At 41.7% G+C, this 27,733-nt stretch overlaps 1 protein-coding gene across 5 annotated transcripts in view; it reads left to right on the forward strand.

The window, feature by feature from the left end:
- The first annotated feature begins 7,441 nt into the window (after positions 1-7,441).
- BICDL1 (BICD family like cargo adaptor 1) overlaps positions 7,442-27,733 on the forward strand; it is a 103,033-nt gene continuing 82,741 nt past the window's right edge. For all 5 annotated transcript variants that reach the window (XR_010407429.1, XR_010407430.1, XM_064578490.1 and 2 more), the window contains exons 1-2: positions 7,442-7,905; positions 15,819-16,034. Coding sequence is in view for 3 of the 5 variants with exons in the window: in XM_064578490.1 (XP_064434560.1) it covers positions 7,477-7,905; positions 15,819-16,034 (645 nt within the window). In the remaining 2 variants the exon portion in view is untranslated. The remainder of the gene's footprint in view (positions 7,906-15,818; positions 16,035-27,733) is intronic.

Consider the following 27,733-nt stretch of genomic DNA (forward strand, 5'->3'; position numbering starts at 1 on the left):
AAATTTAGAAGCTTGTTGTTTTATTTTATTTTATTTTTTTAAGTAGGCTCCATGCCCAGCATGGAGCCCAATGCAGGGCTCGAACTCATGACCCTGAGGTCAAGACCTGAGCGAGATCAAGAGTTGGCTGTTTAACCAACTAAACCACCTCAGGCGCCCTTATTTTAGAACAGTTTCTCAGCCTCTGCACTACTAACATTTAGGGACAGATAATTCTTGTTGTGGGGCTATCCTATGCATTGTAGAGTGCTTAGCAGCATATCTGGACTCTACCCACTAGATGCCAAGGAGCAACCCCCATTCTCAGCTGTGACCACTAAAAATATCTCCAGATAGCGTCTAATGTTCCCAGGGGGCAAAATCACCCCCAGTTGAGAACCACTGGTTTAGAGGATGAAGAGATGGTCATCCGCCCAACCTCGTACCATACAGATGAGGAAACCAAAGCCCAAGCATGTCAAATGTCTTGCTTAAATGTACTTAGCTGGTCAGTAGCAGATCTCAGCCAGGAACGCCAGATTATCACTTTCAATAACTCCACTATACCCCAACTCTAATCATTTGCATGCCACTATGATTTTGCCATTCCCATGGCCACCTATATTATAATTTTTAAAATTTGAGTTGGCTCATTTTTTAGCTTAATGCCTTTATTTTATTTTATTTTTTAAAGATTTTGGGCACTTGGGTGGCTCAGTCGGTTAAGCGGCTGCCTTCGGCTCAGGTGGTGATCTCAGGGTCCTGGGATCCAGCCCCGTGTCCGGGCCTCCGGCTCAGCGCAGAGCCTGCTTCTCCCTCTGCCTGTGGCTCCCCCTGCTTGTGCTCTCTGTCTCTTTCTCTGACAAATAAGTAAATAAAATTAAAAAAAAAAAAAGAAATATTTTTGTCTTTATAACAACCTTATTAGGTAAGAACGGTTATCCTCATTTTGTAAATGAGGATACTGAGGCATATAGGTCCCAGATCAATCACCCGACTCATGAGTGGCAGAACTGGGATTCCAGTCCAGGAAATCTGGTTCAGGAGTCCATGCTCTTCATCAATAAAGGGAAAGATTGGAGATGCTTGATGAGAAAGGAGGGAAATTAGTCTGGGGCTGAAAACAACGATAGCCAGGAAATAATGGGCAGAGGTAAAAAGGCAGGGGACCTGAGGTGTTAAATCCTTGGGAGAGGGGACTTCTCACCTGAAAAAGTGGGCAGGAATAGTGATGGGAGGGGGCAGAAGCTGAGGAGAGAGGGCATCAGAGCAGGGGCATGATGAGACCTCAAATAAGTAGAGTACCAGTTACTGAGAGAAACCAGCTGCTTGGCAGGATGGGGAAATGGAGAGGCTGGAAGTGGAAATTCAGGCAGAATGTTGGTCTGGAGAAAAGGTGAGACATACATTTTGTCTCACCTGGGGATCCAGGTTCAGGAGAGGACCCTAGGAGGGGTAAGGGGAAAGATGTGAGGGGGGGCTGTCAAGCTGAGGACCTATTGGTGAGAGGGGTGGCTGGGGTTTAGATGGGGCTTGGAAGGGGTCCCAGCAGGGCAAGCTGGAGCACTGCAGTGAGGAGCAGAGAAAACACACTCCCACACCAGGTAGGGCTGACGCTGGTGAACGCCAGCCATGGAAGTTAATGTTTTACCCTTAAAATTCAAGTTGAGAATCAGTAGGGGCGTACACACCACATTTTGCAAAATCTTGAACCAATTCATCTCCAAAAAATATAAAAAGCTTTTGGGTAACATTTGAGGAATTTTTGAGACTTTTATGTTCCCACGACTAGTTCATAAATAAAATCTACAACTTAAAAAGCGCACACACTCTTGTAATTGCTGAATGAAAATACCAAGCGCAAAACTGCTTTATCGCATGTTTTTGCCAGTTCCTCATGCTTCTTCAACACCTGACTTTTCAAAAACAAATTTTCCAGGAAATGTTTTGTCTTTTACACTTTCCAGTTTTTTGCAGATCAAGATGTTAATAAAAATAAACAACTTCGGGGAAATTCGATGGGTGTTGTTGTATTTGGATATATCAGGATCTCTAAAGAAAGACAATTTCATGGTTTGCCCTTAGTGATGTAACAGCACTTGATGCAGAACTCCATCCACGGTATGTTAAGATGGGTTGTACCCAGGTTCAACCAGGGAATCAAGGCACCAAAAGCAAAGCCTAATACAAATATATTTAAAGGAATATATAAATGATTAAAATGTAAAGGGAGGCATAGAAATTAAGAGCAAGCACTTTAGGGTCAGATGGGCCTAAACCACTGCACCAGAGTATCATGTAGCAGTATATATTGGTGTTCCATACTAGCATTATGGAGTTATTATGAGGATTAAATCAGATGTCATATAAAGAATGTCAGGAATGCAGTGCTAAATATATTTTGGATATTATCATATCCAGTATGAAGCAGAATAAACTAAACAATAAGCTTCTGAGAAGCTTGAGGGTTTTCATAACTTTGCTTTGATGAGTTTTGATTCCTGGCACTAATTTCCATGTAGGCAAGGTCCTTGTTCATTCTTCTAGGTCAAGGACGACCTGAGGGTCTTGAATGGCTCTAAACCAACAGTTCTCAGAGTGTGTGATTCACTAACTCCAGAAGGTCCCGAAGACCCTTTCAGATAATCTGTGAAATAAACACTCTTTTCATAATAATTGCAATGTTAGTAATTCTAACTTTATTAATTAATAGCAAAACTAATTTCTTAATAATACTAATTGTCTAATTAATAACTATTTTCATTTTTCACTGCATTGACATTTGCACTGATGGTGTGAAAACATTGGTGGATAACACTACTGATAACATGAATCAAGGCAGTTATTGTTATTCTTCACTAGCATGTGCTCACAGGGAAAAAAAAAACAAAACTAGTTTCACTTAGGAATGTCCCTGATGAAGCAGTACTTTTTTTAAATCCTGATTCCTTGAGTATAACCCTTTTTTAGTATATGTGCCACCAAAGCAAGCATGTACATATTTTCTTAATAGTCCATGTGATGAAATGGGAAATACCCATAAAGCACTCAGCTGTATACCCAAGTACAATGTTTGCCTTGAGATAAAGCACTTGCACCACAATTTGAGTTATGAGCTGAACTAGCCATGTCTGTCATGAAACACCTGCCTCACTTGAATGAATGAATGACTGATAAACTATGGTATTCAGATTTGGTTATCTGGTGATATTTTCTCAAAAATTAATGAAGCAAGTCTGTTACTTCAAGGAAAATAATTGACAATATTGTACCAAGGATAAGATTGGAGCTTTTCAGTGGAAATTAGAATTCTGAAAAACTCATATCCACCTCAGTGAGCTTGATAGCTTGCCAATACTTGAAGACTTTTCTGATGAGATCAGTGATGATATTAATAACCGTGATTTTTTAAATATACTATAATGACATGTCACAATATTTGGAAGATCTGTATAGCTTAGTGAACCGACATTTTCCAAATGACCAATATGTGCTGTTACAGAATCAATCATACATGGCTAAAAGATACACTCAAAATGAAATATAGATTAGTGCATTTCCTTGATAAGGTTTTAGATTGCACATGGCAACTAACCTTTAAGAAGCTATTACTTGGGGCGCCTGGGTGGCTCAGTCGTTAAGCGTCTGCCTTCGGCTCAGGTCATGATCCCAGGGTCCTGGGATCGAGCCCCACATCGGGCTCCCTGCTCAGCGGGAAGCCTGCTTCTCCCTCTCCCACTCCCCCTGCTTGTGTTCCCTCTCTCGCTGTGTCTCTGTCAAATAAGTAAATAAAATCTTTAAAAAAAAAAAAGAAGCTATTACTTGCCGAGTTTTGATGTAATATCAAAGAGAAATATTCACAGAGATATGTAAAGGCTATTAAAACATTCCTTCTTTTCTCAACTACATCTTTGTGAGACCAGATTTCCTTTGTATATTCCTTTTTTTTTTTTTTTTTAAGATTTTACTTACTTATTTGAGAGAGAGAGCGTGCATTAGCATTAGCATTAGCAGGGGGAGGGGCAGAGGGAGAAGCAAGCTCCCTAGTGAGCCCGCCATGGGGCTTGATCCCAGTACCCTGGGATCATGACCTGAGCTGAAGGCAGATTCTTTTTTTTTTTTTTAAGATTTTATTTATTTATTTGAGACAGAGAGAATGAGAGCGAGAACACATGAGAGGGGGGAGGGTCAGAGGGAGAAGCAGACTCCCTGCCGAGCAGGGAGCCCGATGCGGGACTCGATCCCGGGACTCCAGGATCATGACCTGAGCCGAAGGCAGTGGCTTAACCAACTGAGCCACCCAGGCGCCCATGAAGGCAGATTCTTAACCAACTGAGCCACCCAGTCGCCCCACCTTTGTATATTTCAATTTAAACAAAATATCACTATATCAAAGGAGAAGCAGATATAAAAATCCAGTTTTCCATTACTAAGCCAAACATTAAAGACATTTGTAAAAATGGAAAAATACTGGCACTCTTCTCACTCATTTTTTATTTGGGGATTTTTTTTCCCATAAAATACACTATATTAACATGTAACAAATTTATTCTAAGTATATTTATTTATTTATTTAAATTAGGCTCCATGCCCAGCGTGGAGCCAACTCACAACCGAGACCTGAGCTGAGATCAAGAGTCAGATGCTTAACCTACTGAGCCACCCAGGTGCCCCATGAATTAATGTTTTTAAATGTTCTGTTTTAATTTTTACTGTGTAAGTAAATATAAATATCTAAACCTACACAAAGGTTTTTGAGATCTTCAGCAATTTCTAAGAGTGTAAAGAGGTTGTGAGACCAAAAACTGTAACAACCACGATTCTAAATAGTTCTCTAAACTTGAGCTGTTCTCCTTTGACTGTTTACAGAAAGATAGGGCTTAGGGCAAATCTACAATAGGAAATTATCACTTCCTAGTCTGTTTGGGTGGGGGAACATTGTTTAGAAGAATCTTCAGGAGCTAGAGTTAATTGTAGTTCATTCTCACAGTAACAGGTAAGTCTAATAGAGTAGAGCCATTGAGTTCAAGAAAGGTAATTCAAAGACCTTTCAGGAAAGATAGGCTGCCAAGTCTGCATCAAGGAAAAATAAACAGCTGACCCCCCTTTTTTTGAACATCTATATGCCTACATAATATTACTATCTGTGTAGATATTAAACTTATATGCTTCATTAAAGACATTGGAAAGATTTTTCCCTCTCTGAAACTCTTTTTGATTAGGAATCCAGTTTGCTCTTGATATTTGTTTCTCTATAAAGTAGGTTAGGGAGAAATTTGTCCTTTTGTGACCAAAAAAGACCAAAGGGAGTTGCAGTTGGATCTCACCATGGGCCCACAATTTCTGTTCAAGGGGTTATAATAAAAGATGTTAGAACAATCCATTGCTGCTGGAACAGTACCATGATCAACTTCCTAAATTCAGCTTTCAGATCGACGAGGGAATCCCTTAGTTGTCTGTCTCCTTTCCAACCAACAAGCAAACAAAACCAGACCTGAGGTTCAGTCTCATGTCTACACCAGAATACTGATAGGTTCTGAATTTAATAAAGAATAAAAACCAGGAGAAGCCATTCGACCAATTTCAGCCTCTTGGTGTCCTGAAATTTCCACCTCGCTGTGATGAAAATAATCAAGGTATGATCTAACTCAAAAATGGGTTGTTATTCAAGAGGAAAAGAAAAGAATAGGAACCAATTCTAGCTTCAGATGGGATTGTTTCTGAAAATAGGAGACAGAGCATCACCAGTGAGGTCAAAGCAAGAACTGCGAGGAGTCTCCCAGTAGGCTTTCAATTCTTGTTTTGATCTTTGCAGGAAGCTTCCTGATACTACCTTCTATATCCACCCAGCCATCTTGGTTACAAATTACCATTTCTCTTCCTCGAGACTTCTCACGCGCGAGGAAAGTAAAGAATAATGATTTACGGGAACCCTGGAGTCAGCCTGCCTGGATGTGATGACTTGGGCAGATAACTCCACCTCTCGTTGCCTCAATTTCCTTCCGGTAAAATGGAAAGAGCGACAGCACTTACTTGATAGGTTCTTGTTAGGATTATCTAAGATAATGCGTACAAAGCACTCAGCACAAGCCACGGCACATACTGAGACCTAATACACAGAAGTCATTATCACGGCAATTCTTTGCTTCATGTTCCCATCTGTGAGCAGTTTCTTCCGTTATTTCTCAACATAACCCTTTCTTTCGGGGCTGTTGATCTCGAAGGCATCTGGTCCCTCATATCCCTGAGTCATCGTCATTAAAATGCCGGGTTTCTGAAGTCATCTCTCCCCCTCCTGCTCTCTAGGGCTCCCTCTCCAGTCTGCTTAGCTCTGGCGGGGGCCCAGACCAAAAATCCGTGCCCACGAGGCTCTGTCAGGGCTCGGCCTTGGAAGAACGTCCCCAGTCCTCTTGGAGACTACCTAAGGCGCGAGAAAACGGATCCCCACGGGACTCGGAGAAACGCCCCAGCCCACGAGTGGGCGCGAGCCCGGATGCGGGGCCGCGCATCGAGGTGAGAAGGAGGCCGGGGACGGGGCCGTGCTCCGAGGTGAGAGCGAGGCCACACCCCGAGGTGATCGTGCCGGGGGCGGGCCCACGCCCGACCTAGGGCGCGAGGCCAGGGGGCGTGGCCGCGCTGGGGAGCCGCCCTGACCGTTAGGGATGCGCCAGCCGCCTCCCCAGGCGGCGCGCGCAGCCATCCCCGGGCTTGAGGCAGCGCAGGGGTTAAGGCCGCCGGCGCCACCTGGGCGCCGCTGAGGAGACCCGCGAGCCGGCGAATCCCGCGCGGGAGCGGCGAACAGGTGCCCGCGCGCGTCAGGCGCCGGCGAGGGGCGGGGAGAGGGGGCGCGGCCGGAAGCGCGGGGCGGGGTGCGGCCGGCCCGGTGAGCGGGAGGAGCTGAGGGAGGCAGGAAGGAGCTCGCCGGGCTGCGCGGCGCGCGATGTGGAGCCGCCGCCTCGGCGCCTGCAGCAGCCGCCGCCGCCGCCGCTGCTGGGGCTGCCGCCGAGCCGAGGGACATGGAGCGCGGCTGCAGAGAGCGGCCGCCGGCAGCAGCAGCAGCGAGCGTCGCGGCGATAGCGGAGCGCAGCCGGCCCCGTGAGGCGCTGCCCGGCCGGCGGCGGCAGCGGCAGCTGCAGCAGCAACAGGGCGGCTGAAAACTCGGCGGCGGCGGCGGCGGCGGCGGCAGCGTTCCTCGCAACCTCCCCTCCCGCTTCGCCGCCCCTCGGTCTTCCCTTCCTCAGCTTTTCCTTCTGCCACCCCCTCCGCCTCCCCAGCGCGCGCCGAGCAGCTGAGCCCGGGGGCGGGGGGTGGGGGCGCGTGCCGCCGGCGCGGGGGAGGGGCGGGCCGGCGCGCGCCGCGCCCAGGGCTCGCGGGGACCCGGGGGGCGCGTGCCGCGGCGCGGGGCGAGGCGCGGGGCGGCGCGGCGGGGCCCCTCCCCCCTGCAGCCTGGCGCGCGCCGGCCGGGCCGCACCGCTGCGGGCTCCGCGCGCGCGGGCCATGTCCGCCTTCTGCCTGGGCTTGGCCGGCCGCGCTTCAGCACCCGCCGAGCCGGACAGCGCCTGCTGCATGGAGCTGCCCGCCGCGGTCGCGGACGCAGTCGGGAGTCCAGCCGCCACTGCCCTCGTCTCCTTCCCCGGGGGTCCCGGGGAGCTGGAACTGGCGTTAGAGGAGGAGCTGGCGCTGCTGGCGGCCGGGGAACGGCCGTCCGACCCCGGGGAGCATTCTCAGGCCGAGGTCGGGCCTCCGGCCGAGGGGTCCGGACTGCAGCCGCCACCCCCCCAGGATCCCGAGCTGCTGTCGGTGATCCGGCAAAAGGAGAAGGATCTGGTGTTGGCGGCCCGGCTGGGCAAGGCGCTGCTCGAGAGGAACCAGGACATGAGCCGGCAGTACGAGCAGATGCACAAGGAGCTGACAGACAAGCTGGAGGTGAGGACGTCCCTCGTGGGATAGGTGGGAAGCACGGAGAGCCCTCCTGGCCCTGGGCAGCTTCGGGAGCCACTCACCCACCCCACTCCTTCCTTGCTCACGCTGCCTCAACAGAAAACCACCTAAGGGGGAGGGCCTTGCCCTTTACTGGAAGGCTGGAGGGTTTTCAGTTATCAGACCAGCGCAACATTGAATCCACCTGACTTCAGCAAATGGGTCCATGCACAGCCCCAGCCCCGCTGTGGGCCATTCTATATATGTATTGTACACGGCATCTAAAATAGAGCTTACAGTATGACTAATTTATACAGCGCTGAGGTGATGTCTGCACAGAGAGAAATGAGAAAGTCGGGAAGCATTTAAAATATGCTCCAGGTTTTCAGAGTAGTTAATCTCTAATCAGGGTGTTAGCCTAAAGCCTTCCAGTTTTGGCGTTAAGGCCTCCAGATGCCCTTGTCTTAACTTACCGGCAGCTCAGAGTTGTGGGAAACAAGTGCCCCTAAAGGAGCTTTATATAGCCTTCAAATACTCAGGGATTAGGAAATGTGGTTCCATTGCAGAAATCAGGCAAGCCTGGGCTCAGCATGTGACTGTTGGTAGTGGATTTAATTTGGACCTCGGCATTTATGTGTATTTTGTATTTAAACCGTATGCTTCTGTGTTCGGGCCTCATGCATGCAATTCGATGGCCACATGCAACCTAGGAGAACCATGTTACTTTAACTGTTATAAATACCTCTTAAAGTGTCTGTAAAATTTCTGCCAATTCTCTGGACCAAAGTCTTTCTCAGAGCTATGCCTGTTTGTTTTCTTGCCCTTTACTGGAAAAGGGCCTTGAAAGTGGTATGGAATGCCAGCCTTTCTAAATTAGAGATTTTTTTTTTTTGAAGATTTTATTTATTTATTTGACAGAGAGAGAATGAGAGAGAGCACATGAGAGGGGGGAAGGTCAGAGGGAGAAGCAGACTCCCTGCCGAGCAGGGAGCCCGATGCGGGACTCGATCCCGGGACTCCAGGATCATGACCTGAGCCGAAGGCAGTCGCTTAACCAACTGAGCCACCCAGGCACCCAAGAGAGATTTTTTTTTTTAAAAAGGGGGTGGGGGGCATCTGTGGCAGTGGAGAGGAGCTTCTTTTTGTTTGCCTGTGCATTTACTGTTGTTACCCAGTTTGGTTGCAACCAGTTCTTTTTATTCTTAGTTACAAGAGAATAGTACAGTTCTGAATAAAGTCTGAATTTGACCCTAGTCTGCTTCCATATCTCTGCTACTGGTTGAACAGTCAGAATGTAGATTCAGAAACTTTTCTGTAATAAGATTTAAGTGTGTTTGTAGTCTAGCGACCTACCAAAAGTAAATCAGGGGGGAAAAAAGGAAACCAGTGAGTGCCCTGTAGTTCACTTGGCCTGTTAACTAGGTCTGCCAGTCGATGAACCCCTGAGATACCTCTCTGAAAAGTGGTTTGTGAAACCTATAGGTAGACTGCCAAAAAGCAACCCAATGAATTGAATTAATTTTCACTTGAAGTAGAGGTCTAGAAATAAAAGGGTGTCTTTTTTTTAAAATGCGATTCGGTTACATGACTCTATGTAAAAGTACTGCTGCAGAGATTTATACTTGTGATTTGAAATTCCTTCAGTGAGGGACTTGATTGAAGAGACAGCTAACTTGAAAGGAACATCATATCAGTCAGTTTGATTACTGATAGATTTCAGAGTAATCTTGAGTGTGCAGTTACACACATCCTGGGTTCCATGTGGAGCCTTTGTACATTTCTTCAACAAAAAAAAAGATTTAAAAATTGTGTAACAAGAAAGGTTCTATTGTAAAAGAATAAATTATCTTTGACTTTTTGCTGTTGACCAAATAGACAATAATAAATAATTTAAAGCTCTTAGTTTCTAAAATCTTCATTCCTCTACAGGTTACCATATGAACTCTAGTGTTAAAAATTTATTCTAATTTCTGGAGGTTGTGGTTGCACCACAGCGTGAATGTACTTAACACTACTCAATGGTACACTTAAAAATAGTTACGATGGTAAATTTTATGTTATGTATACTTATATTTTTAAACTTTATTTTTAAAAGCCAAATATTGATCATTACTGAAGATGAGTATTGGAGGGTTTAGTTACACTATTTCTTCAAGGTATATTTGAAGATTATCATTAAAAATTTTGGTTTTTTTTAAAAAGTACATTTAAAAATATCTCATGAAGATATTGTCATTAGTTCCTTGTTAATTCTTTGAATTCTTGTTAATTGACTGAAACCTAATAGAGGACGATTTAATGTGATACCTGCAATGAACTTTCTTCACAGTATATTTTTTTAAGCAGCCTACATTTTAGAATGTCTGCTTAGACAAAATACTGTCTTAAGTTTAACACCATCACTCTGCTATATTTTCGGTTAAATTAAATATTTAAGAGTAGAGGACCTGCCTTACTTTAAAAAGCATTTGTAATTTTCCACAAACTGTGAGTGGAGTCAAACACATTTTCTCACAGGTTGTTTTGAAAGATTAACATATGAGTGGACTCTGAGAGAATGTTGGCTTAATTGTTAAATAATGAGATTGGTCTTGTTTTAGTCCCCTCTGTTCCCTTACCACTTCAGAATTGGCACCTTTCTAACTTCAGGACGGACAAGCCATTGTCAAGATTTTTTTCTACCTATTCATTAGTTAATACTGAATAGCTTTCCAGTTCTGTGTGCCAAACCTAAGATTTTGTTTTGTCATTTAAAACATAAAGTCTTGATTTTATACTGCGCTCTCATTTAAAGGCACATTCTTTAAAGTCTATAATGGTTTAAAGGTTAACAGAATTTTTTTTACCTGTATATCTCAGAGTAATCTCTGAAGATTAATTTAATTTGAAAGACTGGAAGATTTTGGTCATTTTTTTCCACCCTTAAATTGACTATATTGTATTTTATTCATTCACTGAATTATATTTTCATATGCTTAGAGTTCTAAAGTTATTTTTTTTAAAGATTTTATTTTATTTCTTTTTAAAGATTTACTTCTTGGGATGCCTGGGTGGCTCAGTTGGTTAAGCGTCTGCCTCTGGTCCAGGTCATGATCCCAAGGTCCTGGGATCGAGTCTCACATCAGGCTCCTTGCTCTTCAGGGATCCTGCTTCTCCCTCTGCCTGCTGTTCCCTTGCTTGTGCTCTCTCTCTGACAGATAAATAAATAAAATCTTAAAAAAAATAAAGATTTATTTTAGGGAGAGAGAGAGAGCAGGGTGGGGGATGCAGAGGGAGAGAGAATTCTGAAGCAGACTCCCTGCTGAGCATGGAGCCAAATGTGGGGCTTGAACCCAGGACCCTGAGACGATGACCTTAGCCGAAATCAAGAGTTAGCAGCTTAACTGACTGAGCCATCCAGGCGCCCCTTAAGATTTTATTTTTTAGGTAATCTCTGTGCACACTCTGGGTCTCAAACTCATAACCCAAGACCAAGAGTCCCATACTCCACCAACTGAGCCAACCAGGCACCCCTAAACTTATTTTTTTTAAGATTTATTTATGTATTCTAGAGAGAATGTGGGGGTGGGGGGGCACAGGCAAGGGAGAGGGAGAGAGAATCCCAAGCAGACTCCCTGCTGAGCCTGGAGCCCTGTGCAGGACTCCCATCATCTCAGGACCCTGAGATCAGACCCCAGTCAAAACTGAGGGTCCCACACTTAACTGACTGCACCGTCCAGGTGCCCCACTCCTAAAGTTATTTTTAAAAATTTATTTCTTCTGGAGGCACCTGGGTGGCTCAGTCTGTTGAGCGCTGGACTCTTGATCTCATCTCAGGTCTTGATCTCTGGGTGGTGGGTTCAGGCCCTATGGCTTAGCTCCATGCTGGGGGTAGAGCCTACTTTAAAAAATTAATCTGGGGGCGCCTGGGTGGCTCAGTTGGTTAAGCGATTGCCTTCGGCTCAGGTCATGATCCTGGAGTCCCTGGATCGAGTCCCACATCAGGCTCCCTGCTCAGCAGGGAGTCTGCTTCTCCCTCTGGCCCTCCTCCCTCTCATGCTCTCTGTCTCTCATTCTCTCTCTCGCAAATGAATAAAAAAATCTTAAAAAAAAATTTTTTTAAAAATTAATCTGCATCTACAGTGAGCCCTTTTGCTTTTATTTATTTTTTTTTATTAAAAGATTTTATTTATTTGAGAGAGAGAGATAGTGAGAGAGCACACAAGCTGGGAGGAGAGGGAGAAGCAGGTTCCCCACTGAGCAGGGAGCCTGATGGGGGGGCTCGATCCCAGGACCCTGAGATCATGACCTGAGCCAAGGGCAGAGGCTTAACCAACTGAGCCACCCAGTCACCCCTGCCGTTTTGCTTTCAAATCTTATATCCAGCTAGGTCCTTAGTTTTTTCCCCAGAATATGAACTCAGATATTAACTTGCATTTATTTATATACTTTTTTCTTCAAAAATTAAATATTTAGTTTTTAGAGACATTTTTAACATACAAGATCCCCTTTTTTCCTATTCTAGCTTAGAGTGAATTTTCTCTTACTGCAAAGGTAGTCTTTTCCCTCGACTACATTTTCTTCTCCCTTCCTTAGGCCAATTCTTATGATTCTAGTACAGTTTTTTTAAAGGGCAGAACAAGTAAAGTGAAAATTATCACATAATGAGAGTCACTAGTAGATTTGGGGAGGTAAACCTAGAGGTCCTTGTGTTCAGTGCTTGGTCCACTTAAAAATTAGTACTTTTTCATTGTATATCTTGGACTTAGGAGAATGGTGTTGCTTTTTTGATTCTTTGCAGAAATCCATTTTCTGTAACAACTAATTTTAGGTGGGCTAATGATATTAACTCTTATTTTTTTCAGAGTTTTCAATAAACATTTTTTTAAGAATGGTTTCAGATTTACAGAAAACATGGAAAGATGGTACAGTAAGTCTCCATATGCCATGCACACAGTTTCCTGTTATTAACATATTATGGTACACTTGCCATAATGAAAAAAAAACAATATGGATACATTGTTAACTAAACTCCTTAGTTTATTCAGGTTTCCTTAGCCTTTACCTATTTTTTTTTCTCTGTTCCAGGATCCCATCCTGAATACATTGCATTTAGTTTTCCTATCTTAGTCTCCTCTTTGCAGTAGCATTTTCTTGTTTTTGATGACCTTGACAGTTTTGATGTTAACTTTCCTTCTTTTGTTTATTGAGGTATAATTAACATATAATGTAACATTATTATTAGTTTCAGGTGTAGATATTAACTTTTAAAATAATACATAACATAAAATAAATATAACATATAAAATGAATAACATACAACCCCGACCTCCATACTTCCCAATATGCTGCCTAGAGTTTACTGGTTAATTTCACTTAGTTGAAAATACAATGCTAGAAAACCTTTCTTTGAGTAAACAAAAAGTTAAATTCTGTACGTTCATTAATAGCAAAGTCTTGATTGATTTTTTCCAGTGTTCAGGGAAATCTGAATTAGGAAGTTTGTCATGTGATCAAAGAACTATAAGGACAGAATAGACTGATCAGCACCACCTGTCTCAAACCCTCCCCCAACTCCAAGTGGATTGGATTGTTTTAGTTGCTTGGTTGGGCTGTTCACTAACAGCTGTTTGCTGAATATTTTTAAGTCTCTCTGTTCTTTTAGAACACAAGCCTAATTTATCTGGCCTCTCAGTAACAGTGTGATTACTGAGTTCTTGCTGTTGCCTTCTGCTCAATCTTTTTCATTTTGGAAAAACTGAATAAAACCAAGTATCACAATTTTAGGATTGCAATTAGCATTTGTTTCTGCATTTCATCTTTCTGAAGTCTCTACAGTGACTAAAACATTTTCATTTTTGGAGTTTAGCAATGTTGAGGGAAGCGTAAAGCAGAAAGTTCTCATGCTGATGAGTAGAAGTCCCTCCCTTGTCCTTCCTTTCCCTGCATGCTCCAACCTGAGGCTGTATAAAGTATAACTATAATGCGGCTTTTTCAACAAATATAGTAGAGTGATTATATCCAAGTGAGTTATCTCCCAGAAGTGGTCAACCTGGGAGGCCATACATTATAGTAAAAATTGCCTTTGCTGATGTGATCAGAATTTTCATTTCACTGGTTTCATCTTTTGGCACATTATTTTGACTGCTCAGTCATGGTATATTTTCATCTTTTGGGGATAAATTCTACTTTAAGAAACATCAACAAGTCATTCAGAGCAAAAGAGGGGAATAAAATGACAGGATGAAGTGGGGTGATCTCTTTTTTAGACTCTTATTAGATGTGAAGTAACGGGACTGATTTTCATTTTCATGTATAAGTATACACTGGCCCTTAAGGCTTTCCAAAAGAAGCATTCCAAAAAATATTCAAAGAGTGAGAACTTGGATAGGATAAGAGCGTAGCTTCCCAAGTAGAAAAGATGACTGACCACTCTGAAGAAGATTCATATGCTCATCTTAGCTTGTTGAAACTATCACAGTGCTTGATATCAACCTTCAGTGCATTTGGCATTTCCTGTAGAGCCAATATAGATAGGCAGATAGATGGATAGATAGATGCATGTCTAGCCTTCATCCCATTCTTAACTAATCACAGTGTTTGGGATTCGGGTCCAGGAGGGTGTATTTTCAGCAATTATTATCAGGGCTTTTCTGAGAGCCCCCCGAATTGAGGACCATTGCCTTAACTTCTTTTTAATATACTCCTTGGGGTATAGACTTTGCTTTCTTGTACATAATATGCTTTTCAAGTAGAGCATACTTGCCTCTGTAAAGAGACATCCGTATTTGTCTCACAGAAACAAAAAGGTACTCTTATTTCCTTCAAAAGAACCCTTTTTTATTGAGCTGCTACTTCAAGCCATCTGTATTTTTACTGCATACCATTTGTCACACACAACTCCCTACTTTTATCAGTCTCTCCCACTAGAAAGAAAGCTGCATAAAGGCAAAGACATGTCTGTTTCACTTTTCACTGTGTCCCCAGCACAGTGGCGGACCCATAATAGGTACTTAAGAATGAATGGATGGGGGCGCCTGTGTGGCTCAGTCGTTAAGCGTCTGCCTTCAGCTCAGGTCATGATCCCAGGGTCCTGGGATCGAGCCCCGCATCGGGCTCCCTGCTGGGGGGGGGGGGAAGCCTGCTTCTCCCTCTCCCACTCCCCCTACTTGTGTTCCCTCTCTCGCTGTGTCTCTCTCTGTCAAATACATAAATAAAATCTTAAAAAAAAAAAAAGAATGGATGGATCAGAAATAAATGTACAAGGCTAATAGGCCATGATTTAAGCAGATCTGAAGTTGAACTTGCTTGATATCAAAATATAATGCTTTATATCACAACAAATATTTATTGAATTGTGATTTAGAGCACTAACAGAGTCCAATGACTTAAACACAAATCCCAGCTCTGCCATTTACTAGTATTGACCTTGAGCTTGTTACTTGACCTCTTATCTTCGGTTACCTCATTTGTAAAAAAAGATGGTTAATCTGAAGGATCTCTGGAGTTCTTTCCATCTCTGAAAATTCTTTGATTCTGAGTGCCTGATTATGTCAAGCATAATAGATGATTCCAAAAGAAGCCTTAAGGACTCGTTTTAAGTTGTTTAAATGTATAGTTCACCAGTTAACTCGGTGACTTGCTGAATTTCAAGTGAATTCCTAAGTCCACAATCCCATTCTCAAGAAAAAGAATAAACATAGTAATATTAAGCATTTTAAATAGGAATGGCATTTTCTTTGTGAAGCCAAACTCCTTCCCTACTTTGCAAGAAAGGAATGTCTCTGTACCTGTGAAATAGGCAACTTTTCCCATGTGGCAGAGTGTTTTGTTGTGCTGACTGGCTGGGAAAAAGAAAAGTTAGGAAAGTGTGATAAGAGAAAAAAGCAAAAGGCTGTGAATTTTGAACAGTTTTTAAATCCTCTTTGCTTCTTACCCAGCACTTAGAACAAGAGAAACACGAACTAAGAAGACGATTTGAGAACCGAGAAGGGGAATGGGAAGGGCGCGTGTCAGAGCTGGAGAGTGATGTGAAACAACTTCAGGATGAGTTGGAGAGGCAGCAGGTTCATCTACGGGAAGCAGATCGAGAAAAAACACGGGCTGTCCAGGAATTATCAGAACAGAACCAGAGGTTATTGGATCAACTCAGCAGAGTAAGTCACAAGTTAAGAATTTATGGTACAAAAATACTGAAAGTTGAAACCAGAGCTGCTGTGTGATGTTGGTCATACATATGATAATAGGAGTTCTGATTTTTGCTGCCTTTGGTGTTGATATCAACAAGTTGAATATTTTTCACCTAATGAGAACTTTAGCTGTGTGAACTAGGAGTCAGGAGCCAAAATCCTTACCTGTCATTAGACTTTGAGACTTTGACAAACGTTTAACTTGGGAGTTTTTTCGTTTATAAAATGAAAGAATTGTGCCTAATGATTTCTGACATTCCAGAAAGCTATAAAAGTCTATGATTCCTTACCTAGAGAAAGTCTGTCATGGGTAAAATTATGTTAATGCATTTAGTTCAAATATTAAATGGTGCCATCCTTAAACTGAAAAGCTTAGGGAAAATTACTAGAGCTAAAGATATTCATTGATGTTACATTTGTGAATGTACATTTCTTCATATTTAAATGTGAAAGGAGGTATATGCGTATCTGTGTTTAAAACTTGTTCTTTTTATTTCATATTAAGTAAAAATTCTTGTACATTTATAGGGTGGTGTCATGAAAGTATTAATTAACCAAGGTTAAGACTATGAAATCATTGCAAGTTTGAGTTTGAGGGCTGAATAGGTAGAAATCTATTTTAAATACAGAACATACCTTTTTAACAAATGCAGGAATGTTGTTAATGCCCTGGTCTTTAAATCCACCTACTTTTGAAAATTAAGAGCTGGATTTACTATGGTACCTCAGTCCTTCTTATGTGTTGAAAATAAAACTATTAATTCTTCAGTTATCAGAGGAAAAAAGAACTTCTAGTCCGATCTCATCCCATAGGTCATGCTTAGGTTTTTGGAAAAGGCTTAGCTAGAGCAGCACAGGGTAGATTCTTGGCATTTCCACTAATTCAATGGGTAATACCGTGTGAAGTTATTTCATTAGTTTGTCATAGTTGCTTCCCATGGGTACCTTTGTGCTTCACTAGGAAGTGTGAGGTAAATGCTCCCACTAGAGAAAGGGAGATGAGGTAGGGGGAGAATAAAGGTGGGAAGGAGGGGGAGGGAGAGAGGGAAGGAAGAAGGAAGGGAAAAAAGAGATGCCTGATAACTTGGAAAATAGCCAATTGCAGGAAATGTCAACTCATGTGAAAGGTGAGAATCCAGATGATAAGTAGAGCTAAAGATCTTGCCTGCAGGCTTCCCATCTAAGGGATTAAATCATCATTTGATTGGCTGGAAGGGAAGAGTTGGACAGTTCTTCAAGAAGTCATTTCAAGGCCAGTTCAGTAGCAACATTTCTGACTCCTTTCTAAAACCTTTTGCAATAACTGGGAAGGGATTTTGTAAGATTTTTAGGTTTTGAGTCTTTATTCATTATTCATGAAAGATTAAACTAACTGGATACACCTCGCCAGATTTATTTATTTGTTCAACGGCATTGACTTAATACTTATTCTCAGCCAGTGTTTCTTATGGGCATCTATGCAGGGAATACAGCAAACCAGAACAATTAAAGGGGAAATTATTTCTTGGGGGTAAGTTCATGTTACAAAATAATGTGAGCAGAAACAGACTCAACTCCACTCTCTGATCTGGTGAAAGATAGGTGGCCAAGAGAGAGATGAAGGGAGAAAGCAAATATCAACATGACATAGCAGAAGAGCAGAGACCTTGGAATTTACATGCATGTTGAATCTTGACTCTGCTTCTCGTTGACTGGATGACCTTGTTTGTGCCTCACTTTCTTTACCTATAAAATGGGGGTAAAAATCCAAACCTTATACAAGTGTTGTTGAAACGAAAGTAAGATAATGTGTTTGTTATGCTGCAGTGTATGAATGTTGATGGGTTGTTTTAATAATAGTACTTTTTTTTTTTTTAAAGATTTTATTTACTTATTTGACAGAGAGAGACACAGCGAGAGAGGGAACACAAGCAGGGGGAGTGGGAGAGAGAGAAGCAGGCTTCCCGCGGAGCAGGGAGCCCGATGTGGGGCTCGATCCCAGGACCCTGGGATCATGACCCGAGCCAAAGGCAGACGCTTAACGACTGAGCCACCCAGGCGCCCCTTAATAATAGTACTTTTATAGTTGAGGTTCCTTTGCCTAATTTCTCTGTAGAAAATCCTGATAAGCTGTTCCCAAAAGGATATAGGAAGATGACATTTCCACTAGATCTAGATTCTTGTTATCCTTTTTGGCCTTGAATGTAGGCCCTTGGTGAGTTTTGTGGCTTTTTTTCCCTTTCTCTTTTTAAGCAGGACAAGCCCCTGGGGTTTCCATCAATAGCCAGTTTAGATTGTATTTTATCATTTTATTAACTGGATATTCAGGAACTAGAGGAGTTGAGTACTTTGAAGTGAATTAAGATTCCACTTGGACAAGAAAACCAGCAGAGGTAGGCCAGGCTTTTTTATGGTGTATATAACATGCTGTTATAAGCATGAAATGTATAAGTATCTAAAGTGTAGTACAATATTTTTGTGATACTTTTGTCCAAAGTTTTTTTTTTTTTTTAAGTTTATTTTTTTAGTAATCTCTATAACCAATGCAGGGCTCGAACTCATGACCCTAAGATCGAGAGCTGCATGCTCTTCAGACTGAGCCAGCCAAGTACCCTCAAAGTATTTTTAAGTATATTTCTTTTGCCACCATGGCCTCCAGGTTTTGTTTTTTTTAAGTACAGCACTATTGAGATATAATGCACATACCATAACATCTACTTTTTAAAGGTATAAAATTCACTGGGTTTTAATATATTCAGAGTTGTGCAACCATCACCACTATTTAATTATAGAACATTTCACCCCCCCCAAAAGAAAGAAATCCTATACCCATTAGTAGTCACTGTCCATTCCTCCTAACTCCCTACCCCATGCCCTGACCCCTGGTAACCACTAATCTACTTTCTGTTTCTATGGATTTGCCTGTTCTGGACATTTCATATAAATGAAATCATACATATGTGATTCTTTGTGACTGGCTTCTTTCCCTTAGCATGATGTTTCAAGGTTCATCTGCATTGTAGCATATATCAATACCTTATTTTACAGCTGAAGAATATTCCATTCTTGGATATAACAGTTTGCTTATTCATTAGTTGATGGACATTTGGGTTGTTTTCACTTTTTGGCTGTTAGGAATAAGGTTACCATAAACATTCATGTACAAGTTTTTATGTGACCAGGCTTCTTTTTAGCTCTAAAATAGGATGCTGTGGGCATATATAACCCATGAGCTTCTGGATCCTCATTATCATGAAGGAAGAGATAGGCATTCCAATTTTGTAGCTGGGAAAACTTGAGGGACAGAAAGGCACATGGCTTGTTTAAGGCTTTTCTAATTTAAGACTTACGGTTCCTGTGCCTCAGTTTCAGATTTCTGAGGCAGCAATTAAGGTCATAGGTTTTGGAGTCAGACAGCCCTGGGCCAAACACCGGCTCTGCTATTTACTAGCTGGGTGAACATGGGAAAGTTTTTCACCTTTTTTAAGCTTAGTTTCCTCCTTTGTAAAATAGAAACAAACAACTATTACTGTTACCTGATAGTGTTAGGAGGACTAAATGAGATAATATATGTAAAACTCTAACCACAGTGCCTAGCATATTGTAAGTGCTCAGTAAATGGTAGCCATGATTTACAATTATCATGTCTTCTTCACATAGAGGGGATTTCTGCATCTGGTCAAACATTGGAATTCTAACCTGATGGCAGAAGAATCTGAAGTATCCCCAGCATATATTAGTGCCTGAAAATGTTTTGTCTTGCAGTTAAATCTCTATTCAGAAATATTTGTGTAAAAATGATCCTTCTAGGAATTGAGTCAGGTTCACTCTATGGTGTCTCATATCCCCTAGACACTGCTTGATATATCTGGGGATACTGTTATTCGAGTTTATTTGTTCATTTGGACAAAATGCCCTCTAAATTCTCTTCTAGCTTCTAAAATTCTGTGAGTTTCATTTTTGTGAAACTCAGGCTGACATATTTGGAGAAAGTGTAGTTCACTTTCTGAGTTAGAAAGTAACACCATGATGGCATTGACAGTGGGTTTTTGTTTTTGTTTCTTTTAGATTTTATTTATTTGTCAGAGAGAGAGAGAGAAAGCACAAGCAGGGGGAGAGGCAGGCAGAGGGAGAAGCAGGCTCCCCGCTGAGCAAGGAGCCCGATGCGGGACTCGATCCCAGGACCCTGGGATCATGAGCTGAGCCGAAGGCAGATGCTTAACTGACTGAGCCACCCAGGCATCCCTACAGTGGGGTTTAATAGAGCATGCTAGACACTTATCCTATCTCAAAAGTAGAAAGAATACAGTGGGCCTTGCTTTCAGGAAGAGAAGAGGAGAGACATGGGCCATGCTTGTCGCCTAAGAGGAGTATTTTCATGTAAAACTTAAAATGGAGGTTTTTTGAGATTCCCTCTGATACATACCTAATACAGTAATTTTCAATAGCATTACAGCAGACTCCTCCAGAGCCCCCAGATGATTTTCTCCCCAACAGCAGCAGCAAAGATAACAGTGTTTTGATCAGTGTTAAAGTGTTCTAAAGTGATCATTCACTAATTTGACCTGCTACAGCTTATACCACAGTTTAGGCACTGTGGAAAGTTCTTACAGTTTGCGTGTAGGGCAGCAAGTCAAAATAGTGATTTGGACAGTATAGAAACAGTCTTGTTCATAATAATAATCATGTCAGTAATGACAAGCTTCTTTAGCCTTTTCAGCCTTCAGAAGCAGTTGACATATTTTCAAAATGAATCTCAGTAGTATTAGAAACTTCAGTAAGAGTTAAGTCATTTTCACAGTTTGTACTAATAAAACACTGCTCACACGTCCTTGTAAACACTAAGGTCAGACTTGAGCGCTTGTTGACCAAAGAATAGGAAAAATGATTGATTTCTTCTTTAAAAGAAAAGACGGGGAGGCTTTAAAATGGTTCAGGAACTACTAAAATTTTCCTTCCCCGAAATAACATAGTTCTAGAGTTTGTGGGAACTGGCTAGGAAATTTTCTTACACTTTTCCCTGCAGTTTTATACATGAAGTATCATCTGTACCTTTTCTCCCCTGTCCTTTCCTCACCCCTAATCCTACCAACAGCAGACCCATATGCTTAATCCTAATCCCATTTTCTCTACAAGGGGTCAGGGCTTCAGACCGCAGGACTGAATATATATATCCTTAGTGACTGTTTATTATGCACTGGGTTATAATTTTTGGATAATTATATAGATTTTTGCATTTTCCCTTTTAAAAACCATAACAGGGGCCTGGGTGGCTCAGTCGGTTGAGCATCTGCCTTCGGCTCAGGTCATGATCCCGGAGTCCCGGGATCGAGCCCCATGTTGGGCCCCCTGCTCCGCAGGGAGCCTGCTTCTCCCTCTCCCACTCCCCCTGCTTGTGTTCCCTCTCTCGCTGTCTCTCTCTCTCTAATAAATAAATAAAATCTTAAAAATAAATAAATAAAGGGGCTCCTGGGTGGCTCAGTCGTTAAGCATCTGCCTTCAGCTTGGGTCATGATCCCAGGGTCCTGGGGTCGAGCCCCCATATTGGGCCCCCTGCTCCGCGGGGAGCCTGCTTCTCCCTCTCCCTCTTTCTGCCGCTCTGCCTACTTATGCTTTCTCTCTCTCTCTCTCTCTCTGTTAAATAAATAAAAATCTTAAAAAAAAAAAAAAAAAAAGAAGTAGAGCTGTCCAGGTTGAGGTGGGTGTTGGCCAAACCCCTGCCTCCTGCACTGGGGCTCTTTAAGCGTAGCTTATAAAGACAAGAAGACGAGGGCGCCTGGGTGGCTCAGTTGGTTAGGCGACTGCCTTCAGCTCAGGTCATGATCCCAGAGTCCCGGGATCAAGTCCCACATCGGGCTCCCTGCTCGGCGGGGAGCATGCTTCTCCCTCTCCCGCTGCCTGCTGCTCCCACTGCTTGTGCTTGCGCGTGCTCTCTCCGTGTCAAATAAATAAATAAAATCTTTAAAAAAAAATGACATACTTGAAGCACACAGAAAACTGCAGAGAATAATACAAATCCACCTTTGTAAAATCTTAACATTTTGTCATACTGATTTCTTAAAGAGATAAAACGTAATTGAGAACATCTGAGGGTCTCTTCTTCCTATTCATGTGTTTATATCACACACATGCACACACGTGTGTGCATGTATATGAACATACGTATTCCATTATGTATACCATATCCATTAACAATGTAGAATAATTTTTTGCACTTTTCAAACATTAAATAAATGGCAGCATCATATTCACATCCTTCTATGCCTCATTCCTTTGGCTCAAGGTTATGTTTTGGGGATTGACCTATATTAATAAATGCAGCTCTAGTTCATTTATTTCAGTCGTTTATTATTTGTGCAAATGTGGTACAATATATTTTCCATTCTTTTGTTGATAAACATTTAAGTTTTTCCCAATTTTCCATTAATACACACTTTCCTGTAGTGACGATTCTTGTACCTTTTCTTCTTGTGCTCCTATATTTGAGTTACTCTCGTAAATCTAGGAGTGGAACTGCTTGGTCCAAGAGTAAAGACCTCTTCAGCTTCATGAGATATTGCCAAATGACCCTCCAAAATTGTACAAATTTACATTCTTACCTAGCAGTGTGTGTGAGAGCCAGTAGGTGTGATTGTTCACATCTTCACCTACACTTGGTTACTGTCCGGTTTTAAGAATCAGTCTCCTGTATGTGAAATGGAATTTTTACTGCTGTGAGTTTTTTGAATTTTTATTGTCTTAATTTTTATTTCATGAATTGCTGGTGAGGTTGGGCATCTTTGTTTTTTATGTTTATTGTGAATCACCTGTTTGTATCCTTCACCTATTTTCTTACTGGTGTGTAAGTGTGTTTTTACAAGTTCTTAATACTGTTATATTTTCACTTTGTTTATGGAGTCTTTTACTGAACAGAAGTGTGTCCTTTCAGTGAAGTCAAATTTATCAATCATTTCCTTTATGATTTCTTCTTTTGTGTTCTGCTTTATCCTGTTTTCCAAGTCATAAAGATAATTTCCCATGTTAATTACAAAAACTTAAGGCTTTTTACATTTAGATCTTTATCTAGACCCTAACTTTGTAGTGTGATATGACATAGGAATCCAGTTATGCTTTCTATGTGGATTACTGTCTCAACACTGTTTATTTCCCCATGGATTTCTAATGCTCTATGGATTTTTTTTAATGAAAAAAAAAAAAATCCTAACATTTATTCTTGACTGAAGAGCCAAGATGACTTAAAAATTTTAGAAGGTTGTAGAAAGCTGTATTGGTGTGCTGGGCTGCTATAACAAAGTACCACAGACTGGGTAGCTTAAACAACGGAAGTGTATTGTCTCACAGTTCTGGAGGCTGGAAATCCAAAATCAAGGTGTCATAAAGGTTGATTCCTTTCTAGGGCTATGGAGGAAGGATCTGTTCCAGATCTTGCTCCTTGGCTTGTAGATGGCTGTCTTCTCCTTGTGTCTCTTTCCCCCATATGTAACTCTCTGTTCCCAAATTTCCTCTCCTTATAAAAACAACATATTGGATTGGGGCCCAGCCTAATAACTGTGTTTTAATTTGATTACCACTGTAAAGACTTCGTCTCCAAAAAGGTCACATTCTGAGGTACTGGAGTTTGGACTTCGACATATGAATTTCAACCCACAACAACCATTTTGAGGTGTTTCTTGCCAACAGGTCCAACTCTTGGATGTTCGTGCTGTCTGTGGAAGGTGTTCACAGTGGTGCCACTTTCCTTGGGGGTTCCATATATTCAATAACATATGTACACACCAAAGATACATATGCCTATGACCATATGACTAAGGGCTGCAATACCAGTGGGGAGAGATTTCAAATGCTTAACTGTATTCTTTGAAAAAGTCCCAGATCCCCCTCTCTCTCCTTAATGACTAACTGGCTTTCTCTTCTTTTGAGTAAAATAGTGAGACAGATTTTTCTTTCTTTCTTTCTTTCACCTCCTTTAATTCAATATTCAGTAAATATTTATTGAGGAAGGCACGGGGGATACAGTGGGGAACACAAGACATCTGATATGTGAAGCTAGTAGGAAGAGGTATATAAATAACTAAACAAATCCACAAGATAATTATAGGTTGTAGTAGGTACTATGAGTGATGATGTGATGGCAAATGGCCAGAAAGAAGAGAGCAACTTTAGAAAGGGTAGGTAGGGAAAGCTTCTCTCTGAGGAGATAGCATTTGAGGTGAGACCTGCAGAGTGAAGAATCAGCCATAAAAGAGATGGGAGAACAGCATTCTTTGACGGATGCTGTTAGATTGTAAACTCTTTGGGAACAGGGCTATGGTCTGGATATACACATCTGGCTTGTTTATTATAAACAGGTATCTGGCGGAGTGAGCATCCAATAAAAGCTAGTTGTTTTTTTGTTAAATGACAAGTTAACGTACCTTATAAAGGTTTAGAACTATAACTTTCTGAAAAATATACTACCTCTTCATGCACTCTGTAGAAGAGTACTCTTGACTGTTTCAAGTGCGTTCTTAGGCTGTATATGTGCTGTTTGGAAACCAGTGGTCAAAGAGAACATGGATGTCAACACTGTGACAGGCAAGCTACAGATAATGGTGACACAGATGCCTAGAGATCGAGTGTTGTCTTCATAGATACTCCTTCTGGAATTGCATAAAAACCCAATCTTTCATGAATTGAGAAGAGAGACTACAGAATGGATAGAGCTTTTGTGCATTTTTTAAAAGGTTTTATTTATTTATTTGACAGAGCACAAGCAGGGGGAGCTGCAGAAGGAGAGGGAGAAGCAGGCTCCCCACTGAGCAGGGAGCCTGATGTAGGGCTCAATCTTGGGACCCTGGGCTCATGCCCTGAGCCGAAGGCAGCTGTTTAACCAACTGAGCCACCCAGGTGCCCCTTGAGCCTTTGTGTATTGACTTAAAGCCTGCAAGTACTTTTGTGTTGTGCTGTGGTTTCTCCAAGGGTCTTTATGTTGGTCAGTTTCGGAGGGACTGACCCTGTGGTCCTCTGACCTTGCTGATGGAGATGGAAATCAGCATTTCAGTTTTTACCAAAAAACTTCATTGTCTCATGGGAGGACTGGCCATTATTTGGATTTGGGTATCATTATGGCTCCCCCTCTCCCTTGCTGGGTGCATACACTCTGGGCAAAAAAAACCTCACTGCCTCCAATTATCTTGTCATCTTATCTATTCTTAGAACCCAAAATGGTCTGTAGTGTGGAGGAGTCAGAAGTTTCCCTTTGGAAAGCTGATAATGACTGCTTTTGAACAGAGTCTCATGAGGTTGTATGGTTAGTTGCTCCGTGTGCAGCCCTGGATACTAAACTCTTGAGAATTCACCTTAAAAATCATTATTTTCTGGGCGCCTGGGTGGCTCAGTCGGTTAAGTGTCCGACTCTTGATTTCCCCTCAGGTCATGATCTCAGGGTCATGAGATCGAGCCCCGTGTTGAGCTCTGCACTCAGCAGAGCCTGCTTAAGATTCTCTCCCTCCTTCTCTGTCTCTCCCCTCCACTCTACATGTGCTCTCTTTCTCTCTCTTAAAAAAAAATAAAATAAATTTTAAAAAGGTCATTATTTTCCCCCTTCTTATTTGTTTCAGTATTATGCTGTATTTTAGCTTTTATTTTCACAGGCCCTTCCCTATTAGTCCTTTTCCTCCTCACTGCAGCTTTATAAGTGTCTCTAACAAATCTCTCCCTCCTTCCTCACAACCAGAATTGTGGTCACGTGCCTAGTCACTATGACTTTGGGTATTACTGATTGTGCCAAAGGGAGAAGAAGCTATACTGGGGGCAGTATACAAAAAGAGCTATTCCAAAAGACATGTGAAACCAAAAAAGATTGTTATTATAGAATCACAGATAGGGAAGGGGACAAAAAGAATTTAACAGGAAGTTAGGCCTAGGTCTAAGGCCAGGAGAAATCAAAGCCTGCATTTTAAACTGGAAGGCTTAGGCCAAGAGACATCTGGAGTGGTAATCTGAAGATTGGTGGCAAAGATGTTGAAAAGAGGGAACAAAGATTCACTTGTAGTTCAGGTGAAATCAGGCAGTTTGAAATCTATGTCTTAAAATTTTGCACCCAGTGAGGTATTCTTTCCTGAAACTTGCTTTATCTACCTAGGATAGGGGTGGCTTCTTAAGGAACTAAGCCTCACTGAATATTTTTTATAAGATATCGAGGATTCTAAGTTTGCCTCTGCCCTAAGTTTCCACTTGGGTTTTTCTTTTTTTAAAGATTTTATTTATTTATTTGAGAGAGAGAATGAGAGGGGGGAGGGTCAGAGAGAGAGGCAGACAGACTCCCTGCTGAGCAGGGAGCCCGATGTGGGACTCAATCCCGGGACTCCAGGATCATGACCTGAGCCGAAGGCAGTCGCTTAACCAACTGAGCCACCCAGGCGCCCTCCACTCGGGTTTTTCATTTGAAAATTTATAGTGTATTTTCCCCCCGATGGCAAAAATAATTCATGTTTCATTGTAAAATAAAATCTAGACAATAACAGAAATGTTTGATATAAACAGTGAAAATCCCCCATGATCCTTGTCAAAGAAAATACTAGTAACAGTTTGGTGTTAATATATTTGTATTTTTCCATGTTTCTCGCACACACGCACACATAACTTTTCTATTTTCGCTTTTTTCTTTATAAATAAAATGTTTTGTTAATTTTTTTACTTACTATATCTTAGTGGGTTTTTCCCCCGTATTTTTAGTGGTTGTATATAGTATCCCATGTTCAAAAGGTTATATTATAGTTAGTGTAACCATTTCCTATATGATTTTCAATATAGGTGCATAGGTTAAGGTGTTTTAGTTACAAACACTGCCGCAGTGAACATCCTTGTTTACGTATCTTTGTACTCTTATATCAGCCTCTCTCTGGGATGGATTCCTAGAAATGAGATACATAGGTCAAAAGGTATATACATTTAAGTTTTTAATAGATACTGTCATTGTGCTGTGCCCCTCCCCAAAATGTTTTCATAGTTTTATGCTCCCTAACATTTATCTTTAAATAGGCTGAAAAACCTATCATTCTTCATGCATACACAGTAAAACTATAAAGAAAGCTGAGGTAATTTTTATCACAAAATTGAGGATATTGGTTACCTGAGGAGTGTGAAGGGGAGAGGGTTGTCATCATGGAAAGGTGCTTGGGAAGGAGGCCTCTGGGATATCCTACTTCCTGACATTGTGGTAATTAAATGGATGTTTGCTTGACAATTACTTATTAAACAGTACATCTGTGTTTTATCTAACTATTTATATCTGGTAATAAAAAGAAAGTCATTCAACAAATATCTATGGTGTGTACCTCCTGTGTATGAAGGCACTGTTCTGTGTAATAGAGATACAGATACAGAGATACTTTAAGATCCTGTTTTAAAATAATGTAGGAGGTTGACAGTAAAGAAAGAAATACGTAAATAATACAAATCAGGAAGTGGTAAGTGCTATACATAAAATATAGCCAGGTAAAGGGGAGAAAGTAATAGCTGTAAGGACAACTCAGTTTTGGATAGGGTTGTCAAGAGGAACCTTTGAAGAGGTGAGGTTTGAACAGACCCTTGATAGATGAAAAGGAGTGCAAGAATATTCCAGGCATTTAAAAGCCTAGGAATGAATGGAAAGCAGGTTGATGTGACTGGGGCATAGTCAGCTTGGGAAGAGTGTAGGAGATGAG

This window comes from Mirounga angustirostris, unplaced genomic scaffold (assembly GCF_029215605.1).
Source record: "Mirounga angustirostris isolate CCGP_5_RB_7025 unplaced genomic scaffold, mMirAng1.0.hap1 SCAF_14, whole genome shotgun sequence".
NCBI lineage: Eukaryota > Metazoa > Chordata > Mammalia > Carnivora > Phocidae > Mirounga > Mirounga angustirostris.